The following is a 14,365-nucleotide window of genomic DNA, read 5'->3' as shown; positions in this document are numbered from 1 at the left end:
ACATTATGTGTGAACCCTTGGGTTCAGGGTGAAGTCTGTTGGATCTGAACATGTTCCTGCATACGCCGAGCTTTAACAGGGACAAACAACTTACCTCAGGTCCCCTCAAACACCTTTCTTTGTGCTGAGGCCTGACAGGAACTGAAGGGAGCTAGGCTGTTGGAGTTGGCTGAGTGACAAAGCCCACTCTTGCTTCTGAGGATGTGTGGTCAGGGCAGGAGGTAAGATCAAGCCTGGGAGGGGAGGGACCATGTTGAGTAGACTGCACGGGTGACACCTGTGCCCTGGTGCCCTTTCACTGATGGACTCCACCTCCCAACCTCCCCTCTCTGAGGATACCCTCAGGGTATGTCTCCCTTTATAAAACAGACAAGGACCCATCTTGTTTCTCAAGAGGGAAGTTGTCCCTGGAAGAAGCTCACCATAAGGGAGGAGGGAAAACCTTGGGGTGTGGCAGAAAGGATGGGCCAGATGAAGGTTTGGAGGCAGTGGCCAACATGGCAGCTTTGAGCTCTTGGACCCAGCCTGGGCTTAGGGAAAAAGGTATATCTTTCTAGAATTCTGTACCCACTAGTGTGTGTTTTCTGTGATGGAAGTGCTGAGCAGTCCCTGGCTAGGTGGTTATTAACCTTACAGCAGCAGTCATGTGACCTGTTAACACAGCTCTCCATGGGAGAAGGCTCGGGGCATACATCTCCGCTAGCTCCTGTCTCTGCTCTGAAATGCGTGTCCTGTCACTCCAGGGCAAAACTATTATTTTTTATCTCAAAACGGTTTCCCCTCCCCCTACACCCCTGTATATCTCTCACATCCGTTCCAGCCAAGAAGGAACAGCTGCTCGGAGGCCCACCTCTCATCAGCTGCCTTATCTCCTGGATGAATAATGCCCCCTTCCCCAGCAGCAGTGGGCTGGCAGGAGGCCCACAGTGCTGCAGGCTGATGACAGCCCTCAGAGCTAAGGCAGCTGTGGGAAAAGGATGGGCTGCCCAGGACCCACGTGGGTGAGGCTGTCCTCCATCTCTCCAAGCCTGGAGGCCCCAAATTTCAGTGAACCTCATCTCACGCACAGCCTGACCAGCACACCTCAAAACCCTGCCAGGGAAATAGAGGCGCTTCAGACGTGGGTCCTGCTCTTCAAGAATGGGAATTGTTCATGAAATGTGATTAGCTTCATAATCTTGAAATCTATTTACCTACCCCAGGTCTCAGTTTTCCTCATCTGCCAAATGGGTTGAAATAAATGTTGGATCAAAGCAATGGGTTCTCTACTCAGCTCTGTGCCAGCAGTGCATCCTGCGTGCAACACAATTCAGTAACACTAGACATGCAAGGCTTTCCCAGGGCATTCATTGTCACCTTGAGCAACTGCATCCCCAGATAACTAAGAGGCTTAATACCTCTCCACATCCCCTCTCCCACCTGCTAGAGAGTCAGTAACAGACTTCCACGGCAGTAAAACAGCCCTCTTTTGGCAAGTGGAGTATTAGTTGTGCCCCAGGTTCTCCAGTGAATCCCACAAAGCTCCATATTAGCCAACAGAATTCTTTTCCTCTCTTTTTGTCTCCCTCACTGAGTCACATAATTCCAACCTTAGCTTCCTGTTCCTCATCTCAGGAACCCAGGGCAGGGTAAGCACCTACTTCATAAAAGTTGAATGTGTGGATCTAGGAGATGAGGTTTATAAGCAACCAGCCCTCAGCCAGCATCCCCAGTGAGTCCTGGCAATTCCTAAAACAATTCCAACATGGCAGACTGCAGCTAGGGGCATAGATGCTAGGAGCAGAAGCTGAAAGCTAAATTCTCAAGTCGGAAAGCCTAGGAAAGGCTGGCTAGCTCCTAACTCAACTCTCTCCTTGTGTCTTAGGTTTTATTTCTGTAAAGAGACACCAGAGCAACTCTTACGCAAGAAAATATTACATTGGTACAGGCTTACAGGTTCAGCGGTTCAGTCCATTGTCATCATAGCAGGAAGCAGGATAGGATCCAGGCAGACATAGTGCAGGAGGAGCTGAGAGTCCTCAGGCAACAGAAGGAGACTGTGTGCCACACTGAGCACATATCACCTCTAAGCCCAACTCCACAGTGACACACTTCCTCCAACAAGGTCACACCTACTCCTACAAGGCCATACATACCTCCTAATAGTGCTCCTTCCTATGGGCCAAGCATTCAAACACATGAGTCTACAGGGGACATACCTATCCAAGCCACCACATTCCACTCGCTGGCTCCCATAGGTTTGTTACCATTATGTAGTATAAACTGCAGGTAGTCCAACTTCAAAAGTCCCTGTAGTCTATCACAGTCTCAACAATGTTTAAAAGTTCAGAGTCTCTTCTGAGCTTCATGCAATCTCTTAATTGCAATCCCCTATAATATCACAGTCAAAAACAGATCACGTACTTCCAACCTACAGTGGTACAGGATGTACATTACCAATCCAAAACGTAGGGAAAGCACAGTGAGGAAATGTTGGACCAAAGCAGGTCTGAAAAGCAGCTGGGCAAACCCCAAACTCTGCAATTCCATGTCTGATGTCAAAGCACTCTGCATATCTCCACCTCCTTTCAGTTTGTGGATTCCAACTCACTTCTTTCTCTTGGGCTGGTTCTACTTCCTGTTAGCAGCTTTCCTCAGCAGATATCCCGAGGCTCTGGCATCTCTAACATCCTGGGATCTTCAAACCTTCATAGCTTCACACTGTGAAACTTCATAATGACCTCCCTGGGCCTTCATGCAGGGATACCCCTGCCACACACCTGGCCTCAGCAGCATCTGTTTGTCTCAGAGGGAGATTCCATAACCCCTTTCTGAACCACATGGCCAAACTGCAAACCTCTGCTGCTTGCTGGGGCTGGAACACAGCCTCCTTGTTCAATCCCATCTTCACCAGCTTTCTGTTTTCAATGGTTTCCTTCACTGCCTAAGCTTGGCTGCCCTGGATCTTACTCTGTCGGCCAGGCTGCCCTTGAACTCAGAGATCTCCTTGCCTCTCTGGTGAGTGGTGGGATTAAAGCCAAGTATGTACTCGCACGCTCAGAAAACTGTTCTTTAATTCCCTTTCACAAGATAGAAGTTTAGCTGTGTGTAATCTTGCCCTGAGGTCACCACTCATTTATTTCATTCAATATCATTAATTTGTTCATCTCCTTGAACCCAGGACTTGGCTCCTTCCCTCCTCCGGGTGCCTCCTTTCTCCTTTAAACCTTTTTGTAGTTTCCCTTGCTCAGCTTGCTCCTTTTCATCAAATCAATCTTCACAAGATTGAACTTTAGGAACTACACAACCAGCATAGATTCTTGACTGCTTTGAGATTTCATTTGTTAATGCAATTAATATAAATCTCTTCACTTTAGCCTCAGCAGACTGTTCAGGGCAAAAAATCAGCCGCATTCTTCACCAGAATATCACAAGATGAATCTCTAGGCAACATACTAAAATTCTTCCCTGAAACCTCTGAGCCAGGACCCCACAATTCAAATCACCCTCAGCACCACTGTCATCCATTCTTCTACTAGTGTGGTCCATGAAGCATTGCTTAAAGAATTCCATTGCTTTCCTAACCCAAAGTCCCAAAGTCAACATTCCTCCAAACAAAAGCACGGTCAGGCCTTTGACAGCAGTACTCCAGTTTCTCGGTGCCAACCTCTGTCTTAGTTAGGGTTTTATGACTGTGAAGAGAGGTGTGTTTATAAAAAGATAAAGAGAGAAGGGATATGTTTGGTGTAGTCAGGTATGGGGGGAAGAGGATGCCTCCGCAGACCCATGCTGAGCCCCTTCCCTGAGCATGCCCCATCTGAGCATCCCCCTTCCCTGGAGCATCAAGACTCTACAGGATTAGACACATCCTCTCCCACTGAGGCCGGACAAGGCAGTTCTCGGCTACATATGTGCCAGAGCCTCAGACCAGCCCATGCATGCTCTTTGGTTGGTCGCTTGGTCTCTGGGAGCTCCCAGGGATCCGGGTTAGTTGAGACTGTTGATCTTCCTACGGGGTTACCATTTCCTTTAGCCTCTTCAGTCCTTCCCCTAACTCTTTCTTAGGGGTTCCCAATCTCAGTCCAATGCCTGGCTGTCAGTATCTGTGTCCGTCTCAGTCAGCTGCTGGGAGAGCCTCTCAGAGGACAGCCATGCTAAACAACACTTATAAAGGAAAACATTTAATTGGGACTGGCTTTAGAATTTCAGAGATTTGTCATAGTGGGGAGAACAGCAGCATACAAGCAGGCATATTGCTGGAGATGGAGCTGAGAGATTGACACCTTGATCCACAGGCAACAGAAGGAGACTGTGTGCCACATTGGGAGTAGCTTGAGCATGGGAGACCTCAAAACCTGTCCCCACAGTGACACACTTCCTCCAAAAAGGCCATACCTAGTCCAGCAAGGCCACACCTCCTAATAGTATCATTTCCTGTGTGTCAAACATGGGGACTGAAATGAACTGGCACGGTCTGAGATGCCCAACAGGCTTAACAACAACAAAAAAGGCTAGGGTCTATCTGGGACTACAATGGTAGAGACATGTTTCTTGTCTTCCTATCATTTAGTTTCATTTCTGTTGTGGTGGGAAAAAAATCTTGACCGAAAGGCTTTACTGATAAAACAGGTTATCTTTTGAGATAGTTTTATTCACATGGCAGTGTATCTTAGAGTTTCCCATGGTAAAACATCACTCTTACAGCTTTCTTTTTTCAGAATGAAGATAAATATAAATTTAAAAATATATTTAATTTTATGTTTTAGCTATTCACTTTACATTCAGCTCACTGTCCCCCTCCCAGTCACACCCCTCCCATAATCTTCCCCCCCCATGCCTCCCCCATTCTCCTCTGAGTGGGTGGGGGCCTCCCTGGATATCCTCTCACCCTGGCACTTCACACTTCTATGGATAGCTTTTTAAAAAAATCTGCATATAAAAATGTTCTGTGTTGTTTTATTTTATTATTTATTTATTTACTTACTTACTTATTTATGCACTTTATATCCTGATCATTGCCCCCCCAACCCCATCCTTTCCTCCTCCCACAGTCCCTTCCCCCATCCTTCCTCCCCTTCTCCTCTGAGAGAGTGGAGCCCTGCCTCCACCCCATATCCCCCAACCCTGGCACATCTAGTCTCTGCAAGGCTAGGCTCTTCTTTTCCCACTGAGGCCAGACAAGACAACCAAGTTAGGGGAATGGATTTGGATTTCACAAACAGGCAACAGCTTTTGGGATAGCCCTCACTCCACTTGTTCGGGGCCCACATGAAGACCAAGCTGCACATCTGCTACATATGTAGGGGGGCCTCAGTCCAGCCTCTGTATGCCTTTTGGTTGGTGGTCAGTCTCTGAGAGGTGTTTTATTTTAACGCAAACAATAGCTAAAGAAGACCCAGCTTTCTATTTTCCATTCCTCCCCGCTCAAATCATCAGGTTAGCATTTTGGTGAATGTCCATCTACCCATGTTTCTATGTATTGGTGAGATGGGTTTGTTGTATAATAAAAACATGAACATTAATTTCCAGTGAATTTTTGTGAGTAAAGATATTCTTTACTTGTTCAGTTTAATATACTTGTTGGTTTGCTGTAATTTTAATATAAACCTCCCCCAAACTCATATGCAAGCAATAAGAGATGGAGCCTTCGGGAGTAAGCAAAGTCTTTAGGATGCAGCCCATATCCGTGAGATTGATTAGTGTCCTTGCTAAGAGATCTAGAGAGCCATCACACTCCTTTCCTGCGGTCTCTGGTAAAGACACAATAAGAAAGCCAGGCCATGAACTGGAAAGTAGGGTTTTACCACTCACTCACTCTTCTGCTTCTGACCTTGGATTTCCAAACCCGAAAGCCATAAGAAATAAATATCTGTTGTTTATAAGCCACCCAGTCTGTGGTGTTTTGTTACAGCTCCTGGAATAGATTGCCACAGGGCCGCTGTTTTGGCAAGAGGAGCATATAAGTCTGGATGGATTTACATAGAAGAACAGAATAAGCCAGAAAACCCTAGAAGTTACCGGAACGAGGGAATATGGGACTGCCCAAGGAATTGGATCACAGAGGCTACTGAAGACAGCATCACAGACTGTGTGGCTTAAATGAGAGAAATGCTTCCTCTCCTAATTCTGGAGGATCCAAGTCTGAAGTCAGGGCATCTGGTCCTCTGGAAGTCTCAGGGAGAACACTTTGTTGCTTCTTGCCAGCTTCTCAAAGTTGTCAACAGCCCTGGAAAGGTTTTGGTGTATATACCATCTTCTCCATCCTTGATTCCTTTATCATTGATGTTTATACTCTCTCTCTCTCTCTCTGTCTCTGTCTCTGTCTCTGTCTCTGTCTCTGTCTCTGTCTCTGTCTCTGTCTCTCTCTCTCTCTCTCTCTCTCTCTCTCTCTCTCGTATGTGCATATGTATGTGAATAGTTTCCTCTTACTAAGACAGCTGTTATGATTTCATTACCATGTAACCTTTTAGCTCAGTAACCCTACAAAGGCTCTATTTCCATGTCAACTCACCTTCATAGTTAACAGGACCCCAGGTAACAGGGATCAGAACTTTAACCTATGCTTTGGGGAGACATGATTCAGCCCAGGATAGGGCGAAGCCCCAGGGTAAAGGGCGAAGGAAGAGAATGGAGCCAATGATGTGTTCTCTGACATGAAACAAAGAAGAACCCAAAATGATCCTGAGAATAGAGACACAAAACCTGCTTCCCCCAAAAGCCCCTGCCTGTGTTTTTATTAACCTCTCAGTACTTAAAAGCTCTGAGATTCATGAGAGCAAGCTGCCCATGCTCGCTCCTTCAAGTCCCTTTCCCACTGGTGCATGTAGCTGGCAGCTTCCCCATGGGCCCCATCAGCCTGGCTCCAGTATCCTGTTTTCTGTTCCTTGCCAGATTTCTGGTTGGTTGCCACCTAATTCCTTTGAGCCTGGACTAATTTCTTGCAGTCCTCAGGAAGCATTGCTAATTCTCAAGTCTTCCCATCTGGCAGGTCCAACCCCACCCTCTGTACAGCATGCACGTTTCCTGTGATTTATACTTGCAGCAAGATGGCGTTATCATGACCTTAAAACACAGAGAAAGCCCTGATGGTCAGATCTCCCTCCCTCCCTCCCTTTTGCTGGTTTGCAGCAACCTGGGTTCCTATGCCCTAGATTGTACACCAAAGCTTATGTGTATAGAAGCCGAGTAGAAAGCGTTCTGGGGAGTATAGAGACAGTCCATAAAAAAGCTGGAGTTTCTCTGTTGGCAGGCATATAGATCACAATGTCTGGAGCCTTCCCAGGCCTGGCTAAGAACAGATATGGATGTGATGGACCAGGCTGTGACCCAAGCCAGCATGATCATCCTTTTTGCCAACTTAGAAGCTACAGAACAAGGAATAGTTGCAAAATCTCATTGAAGCAGCTGAGAATAATGAGGTTCCTGCTCATTAGCTGAGGTCCCCTGCCAGAATCCGTTCTTGCTACTGCAAGACCTTACATAGCTGAAGGAATTATGACACTTCTCCAGTGGTTCAGAGTGACTCAGTCTTGGGCCCCCTGCCTCTTAACATTGCCTCAAGCCCTCAGTAATCCCCAGCAATGTACCATCTGTCCTGTCCTTACCATTTAATTATCTGTCATCCTCAATTTCTCTGGAGTACTGGCAGCCACTTTTAAGACATACCTGGGGTCCAAGAGCTCATATAAAAGTTTAAGAGGAAGATAAAAGGAACCCCAGTGAGAGTCTCCAGCACCAACTTGTGTGAGACTGTCAGAGATCCCGCAAAGGCATGAAATGGATAGGACCTGGACTCTGCGGGATAGCAGAGACAGAAGAAAGCAGTGATTGGCTAGCAAGGGAATGACAATAGTGTTTTACCAGTGCCCAGCTCTGGTGCCACATCATATGTCTCTATATTCCAGCCACAGAATTGGTTACAAACTTTGTCACTTTGTCCCAGTGTTAAAGCCATATTGATGAAAAAATGACACAGATCAATAGAAACCAGGCAGAAAAGAAGACCTCATGGTTCACTTGGCTCAGAAGATAAAGGTGGCTTTCGGCCAGGCTCTGTGGATGTCAGGGACTAGGCAATCAAGGGCAAGGCCTTTGTCTCTGTACCAAGAGACCGTACGGGCATCTGTTCTGCAGCAAATGGGAAAAGAAGCAAAAACAAACAAACAAACAAACAAAAAAAACCCAAAGATCTCCACCAGCTAACTTCTAAGCTAACTACTCCTTTTCTCTACAATTCATAGACAGCAACTCCAGGGAATCTGATGAGGCCACTCTTCATGGATTCCCAACCTTAAGATCTGTTCCTGTCACAGTGACACAGTTCACTAATAGGAGGGAATTTAATCACGAGTTCTGCCTGCCAAAAAAGAAAAAAAAAAGGATATTGGCAAATAAAATAAAACCCACAGCATTCTTCCTGCTACCTGGAGAACCCTTAAATCCCTGTCTGTAGAGAAATCCCACTTCTTCTTCAAGATCTAAGCCCTTCTATACACATTTACGCAGTCCTGCCCCAGGAAGAACTGAACACTTTTTAAATTTTAAGGCATGTAGCCCTGGCTGTCATGGAACTCACTCAGAAAATATGGCTGGCCTCAAACTCACAGAAATTGCCTGCCTCTACCTGGGATTAAAGGTGCGCACCACCAACGCCTGCCCCTTGGGCTGAACACTCTCTGGAACACCTTAGTATCTTGTCTACACCTTTGTCATGGCATTTGCTTTTTTTGGTTTGTTTTTAATTTTATATCTGTTTGTTGTACACATATATATGCACATCCTTCATCCATCCTTCATGCATCCTTCATATATCCTTCATGCATCCTTCATCCATCCTTCATCCATCTTTCATGCATCCTTCATGCATCCTTCATATATCCTTCATGCATCCTTCATACATCCTTTATCCATCCTTCATCCATCCTTCATGCATCCTTTATGCATCCTTCATGCATCCTTTATATATCCTTCATACATCCTTCACATAATGTCACAGGCATTTCTTCAAACATTTATATGACTATGCACATCTTTTGAGGATAGTCACTCCCTCCCTCTTACTCCCCTTCCTGGTAATCACATTCATCTTCCCCAAGCCTGACAACCTTTCTTCTGCTTTCCCGTGTCTCATAATTATATGCATCTATGTGAAATCTATGATCCTCCAACTAAAGAAAACACATGGTTGATATTTGTCCTTTTGAGTATCGCTTATTTTGCTTAAGATAATTCCGGTCACATCCATGTTCCTGCAAATTTACCTAAATTTCGTTCTTGTCTATGGCTGAATAAAACTCCCTTATCCGTTCATCTGTTGGTGACACCTAGGCTGATTCTGTAACTTGGCTATTATCTGAGCAAAAATGTGTTTGATATTTGTTTGGTCTCTCCATACACAGATTCTTCCTGGACTGTCAGTTCTTCAATCTGGGATTATGTTCCCATTATTGTGGTACCTCAGTACTTGGAAATGTCTGGGGACCAGAGGCTTGGATGTTTGGAGGAAATGGAGAACATCCACCCTCTGGCTGGACAGAGAAACAAGGGTCCTGGGTTAAAGGAAACAGCTACTTGCTATTGGTCAATAATCTCTGTACATTCCTTGGAGCTTTAAGAGGGAGGAGCCTGTGCATTCTATGTAGTAGTGACTCCACCTATAGACCACCTATAGACTGTAGCACATGCCTGGCCAGACCGGGTACAGCATTTGGGCGAAAATACTACTCTTCATCCACTGGATATGAGAATCTTGAGAGGTCAGGGAGGTCAATTTGAGTTCCTGGGTTTGCGTTTTTCTTGTTGGAGCTGATATTCCTCCATAAATACTGAACCAGTGTCACTATGAAGCAGACCACAGTTATGAGGGCCACATACTGTTGCCTGGAAACCCTGACCATCAGACATCATTTCTTCCCTGTGACCACAAGAAAGAACTCCTTCCTCTTCCCAATGGCCCTTCCTCCCCATGTTTATTGTTTACTCAGTCCTTCTTATGCATGCTCTCTCGTTATCACCCTCTTCTGGCCTCTTTGAGCACTGTCTCCACATACACAACTTGTCTCCATTCCACTCCCCACAGACACATAAATAAAAATAAAAATAAAAATCTTTTCTTTAAAACACTATTCTAGCCTTACAAGCTGGCCTAAGCAGTGAGGTTTGACTGTATTTTCCTGACTGTGTCCCTATTCTGAGTTCTTCACACATCTAAAGAAGCTAGGAAGAGAGCCAGCAGGAGACTTCTGACTGCGTCCTCAAGGTGGCCTTACCCAGGCCTGGCAAGACACTGAGTCCACTGCCATTATTGTCTACAAGGAAGGCCACCCAGCCAGGATGTGGTCCTGCCTGACTACCTGGCCTCTCAATACAGCAAACAGAGTGAAAGCAAAAGGCAACATCTGATAAGATAAACCAGGGGAAGTGTGGGGCAGACATGTTTATGTGCCTTAAAAAAAGATGCACCTAGTAAAATTATCTTACCACACTTGTAGGAAAAGGGCCGTGTCCTTATTGTACAGAGGCCCTGTGAGGAAGCTGAGTGGAGAGCCACAGTTTTTAAAATGGAGAAAGATGTGAGCAGAGTCACACAAGAAAGGCAAATCAGATGGTTAATTTTAAAAAATACAAAGTCAAATAACAGAGACATCCACGGTATCCTTGGAGGGATGTGACTCGGCAAATTGAAACACTCGTTGTTCAAGAAACTATAATGTTATGAGACCTGATGGTCACAGGCCTGTTACTCCAGGTACTTGAGAGATTAAGTCAGGAAAACAAGTTCAAGGCCAGCCTAGGCTCCAGGGGGAATTCAAGAGTAGCATGGGGAGAGTGGCTCTGGGGGAGGAGAGAGGGAGGGAACAAGGAGAGAAAAAAGAAAGAAAGGAAAAAGAAATTTTGTTTTGGGGGGGTATGTTGGTCGTAGAGGAACTATTCTTATCATTGCATTATGTAAAAAATTCCAGAATCATAATGGATAGAAGGCATGAAATCAATTATGTGTATGACTACATGCTGTATACAGTAAAATAAATAGTTGGATCAAAATGTGTATATAAAGATTGTTAGGAATTTTCTCTGCATTTTGTAAAATCTCTGGCAATTTGTTTGCTTCTTCATGCATCCCATGGGTCTTTTGGTAAATCATATAAAAGTAGAAAACAGTTCTCTTGCAAGTAAGTGCTTCTGATTGCCCTCAGATCCCTCTTTCATCCTCCCATCTTGGTTGCTCTCATTCCAAGTTTCTAACTTTAACATTCCTACCGCTAAGGCTGACCATTCCCATAAACACACTGTGAGTCAGACTCCTGAAGACAGGCCACGGTCTGATCTGAGTAGCCTGTGGAGATGAGTGACCATTTAGCAGAAAACACCCTTGCATTTGCTTTGATGGGAGTGGATGATGTTCACAGTAGTCTCCACCACACCTACCCTTCACATACCTGCCCTAGAAGTGTCAAACACTAGGAGATCTGTTGAGAGCCAAGGTCAGTATGACCTGAGACACATCTGCACTGTGCACGTTCTTTTTGTCTGTCCTCAGAAGGAGCATGTCCTTCCCCTCTGAGAGTTATTTTAGATTATATTTGAATTATTTTAAAGAGACAATACTTCAGTGAAGTTAAGGATATGACTCCAGATGAGACAGACAGATCAATGGCACCGTGTTGAGTGTCCACCCTCTGCCCACTGTGAGACTGGTCTTCTCATGTGTCTTAGAAGTAAGGAGCACAAAAAGAAGTTGGCCTTTGACAGTGTGAGTGGAACACGGCAAGTCTGCCAAGAGCCAGGATGTGGTGTTAAAAGCATAAAGACTGGAGAACCAATGATAGAATTCAAAGGCAACTTTCCTGTTCAACAGCTTTGTGGTTCAAGGGAGTTAATTTCTCAGTCTCTCCAGCTATAAAGTGTGGAAGGGATAGCCCAGCCCTCTCCCAACTCTGTTCGTTTATCAGAACTTTGTCTTCAGAGGAGCCCAACAATGAACCCGTGTACACTTGTAGTTTGCTACTTTCTAGAGGTTGCCACTTAGAAACCACAAGGCCATTTTGGTCAGATGTCTACAAGGAGGAATTCTGGGTACCAGAGAGTGGACAGCTATAGACCTAGCCCTTCTACTTACCAGCAGGTCTCTTTGAACAAAATATGTATCTTCCTGCATTTTAGGATGTACCTGTGAGAAATGGGAGCTGAGAGCATCCATACATAAGGGAATACATATATTCTGCATGCTGCTCAGAATGTAGTAAAAAGTTATTCCATTGCCTAGTTATTTGAGACATTTTCCCTAGTTAGAAAAAAAAAATGGGAATCTAGGAAACAGCCTAAAATCCATACACAAGAAAGTACCTGTTCTTTTCAGTTCATTTGGTTTGTAGTTGCGTAACTGTGAGTTTGTCTAGCCCTTTCTGTCCTCCCCTCCCCTGCCGTCTCACCTGAGAGCTCCTTTGGGTAACAAGATACAGAGGGTCAGGTCTATAACCAGCAAAGTCTTGGTTACACTGCCGTGTAAGATCCTTGCTGTTCTCTCTCTTGGCAGGTCCTTCAAACCTGACTTCATCCTGGTCCGACAGCATGCCTACAGCATGGCCCTGGCTGAGGACTACCGGAGCCTGGTCATCGGCCTCCAGTATGGAGGGCTTCCTGCTGTCAACTCTCTATACTCCGTATACAACTTCTGCAGCAAGCCTTGGGTGGTAGGTTACAGATCAGTCCGTCTGCAGGGAACTGGGAAGCATGAGGTGGCCCTGTAATGGCTCCATTTCCCCAACGCAGGACCTCAGCAAGGAGGAGAGACTTATTTAAACAACTGAACAAACAACTTGACCCCAGGCCTCTTCAGGGAATTGCAGCCTTGCAAATAGTATGCGTAACACATTATGATACAGGACTGTGCTACAGGAATATTAATCTTGATGACGAATAGCTCAGTTAATACAATGCTGGGCTCGGTCTCCACTGCTTCATAAACCAGATGTGGTGGTGGATACCTATAATCACAGCACTTAGGAGATGGAGGCAGGTGGATCAGACAGGGACTGACTTGGACTAAGAGATCTAAGCCAGGCCAGGCTATGTGAGACCCTGACTCAAACAAAAACAAACATATATTGCCAGTTTCTAACATTCTAGCATGTCCTTATTGTTGCTCTTCAAAGTTATTAAACACTTACTGAATGCCAGAAAGCCTTGATAGGTACCCATGCTATCAGTGTAGGTGATGATGGTTTCATTCCTCTGTTCTAGAGAGGAGGCTTACTTTCAGGCTGGATAAGAAACCCTGGGGTCTTAGGGCTAGTGGATGGTGAAATCAGACTCTGAAGCCCTCTTTCTCCAACTTACAACTTGCTTTCTCTCCATGGATTCCCTAGTCTCAACCATTCATTTGCTTTACTCAGGTTTCCATCCAACCATCATCAAAAATGAAGGGGCTTCCTAAAATACCAGCCCTCCTCCATTCTTTCAAACACTCTGTGTCCCTAACTGAACTTTGTTATCCCACAAATGGGTCTGCATCTAAATGACATCATTCCTTTAGCTACTATCTATCTCCATTAGTACAAGCAATGCACACACACACACACACACACACACACACACACACAGAGTGATAACATCAGAGTGTCTGCTGCTTGATCTTCTATTCTACTGGAACAGTCTATTAACAAATATGACAACTGTGCTATCAGTCCTATGATACACACCTTGATACCTCAGGGACAAAGGCAGCTCAGAGGTGAAGAGAAAATGCTATGAAATGCCTCAGCTCTCCTGCCTATCGACCCTGTTTGGCTGCCTATCTGTCATCACCTCGGAGAGAAGGGCACTGATTATTCTAGACTCTGAAGCTAGATTGCCCAAGGCCAAGTTTCTCCATTGAATGTGTGCCCTCAAGCAATTTCATTCACCTCTCTAAATTCAGCATCCTTATTTTTTTTAAAAGGATGATAATAATAGGTCCTTCCTGGTTTTCAGTAGGAGCATGTAAAGTGTATGTAATGGTGGTTGGTACACAGCATACCCATATGAGAAATGGGGACAATTGTTGCCTCTTACACATGGACTGTGACTACACTGGGATGGCACTCAATATTTGTTGAATGACTACTTGAGTTCATGTAATACATGTTCACAGTCATGGCTACAGTCACCCTGGCTGTAGTCTCTTTGTGTCATCAGACCCATGGAATCTATGGTTTGACTACCATGAGAAGGACACAGTCCATGGTTTTGATAGCAGCAGCTTCACTCTCATCCACTATGTCCTGTACTCAGCCCCAATATCCACATTCTGATAAGCAGGTATCTCTACTGCACAAGCGAGGAAACTGAGGCCCATAGAGCTGACGGCAAGTGCTGCTGCTCTTCTCCATAACCCATGAGCTTAGCT

General features: G+C 45.3%; 1 protein-coding gene across 5 annotated transcripts in view; it reads left to right on the top strand.

The window, feature by feature from the left end:
- Syn3 (synapsin III) overlaps nucleotides 1-14,365 on the top strand; it is a 437,574-nt gene that overhangs the window by 135,397 nt on the left and 287,812 nt on the right. For all 5 annotated transcript variants that reach the window (XM_021173742.2, XM_029482726.1, XM_029482727.1 and 2 more), the window contains exon 5: nucleotides 12,515-12,671. In XM_021173742.2, the coding sequence (XP_021029401.1) occupies nucleotides 12,515-12,671 (157 nt within the window). The remainder of the gene's footprint in view (nucleotides 1-12,514; nucleotides 12,672-14,365) is intronic.

Source organism: Mus caroli, chromosome 10, assembly GCF_900094665.2.
Source record: "Mus caroli chromosome 10, CAROLI_EIJ_v1.1, whole genome shotgun sequence".
Classification (NCBI taxonomy): domain Eukaryota; kingdom Metazoa; phylum Chordata; class Mammalia; order Rodentia; family Muridae; genus Mus; species Mus caroli.
Note: the sequence above shows the minus strand (reverse complement) of the source record. Positions and strands in the feature narration are given on the sequence as shown.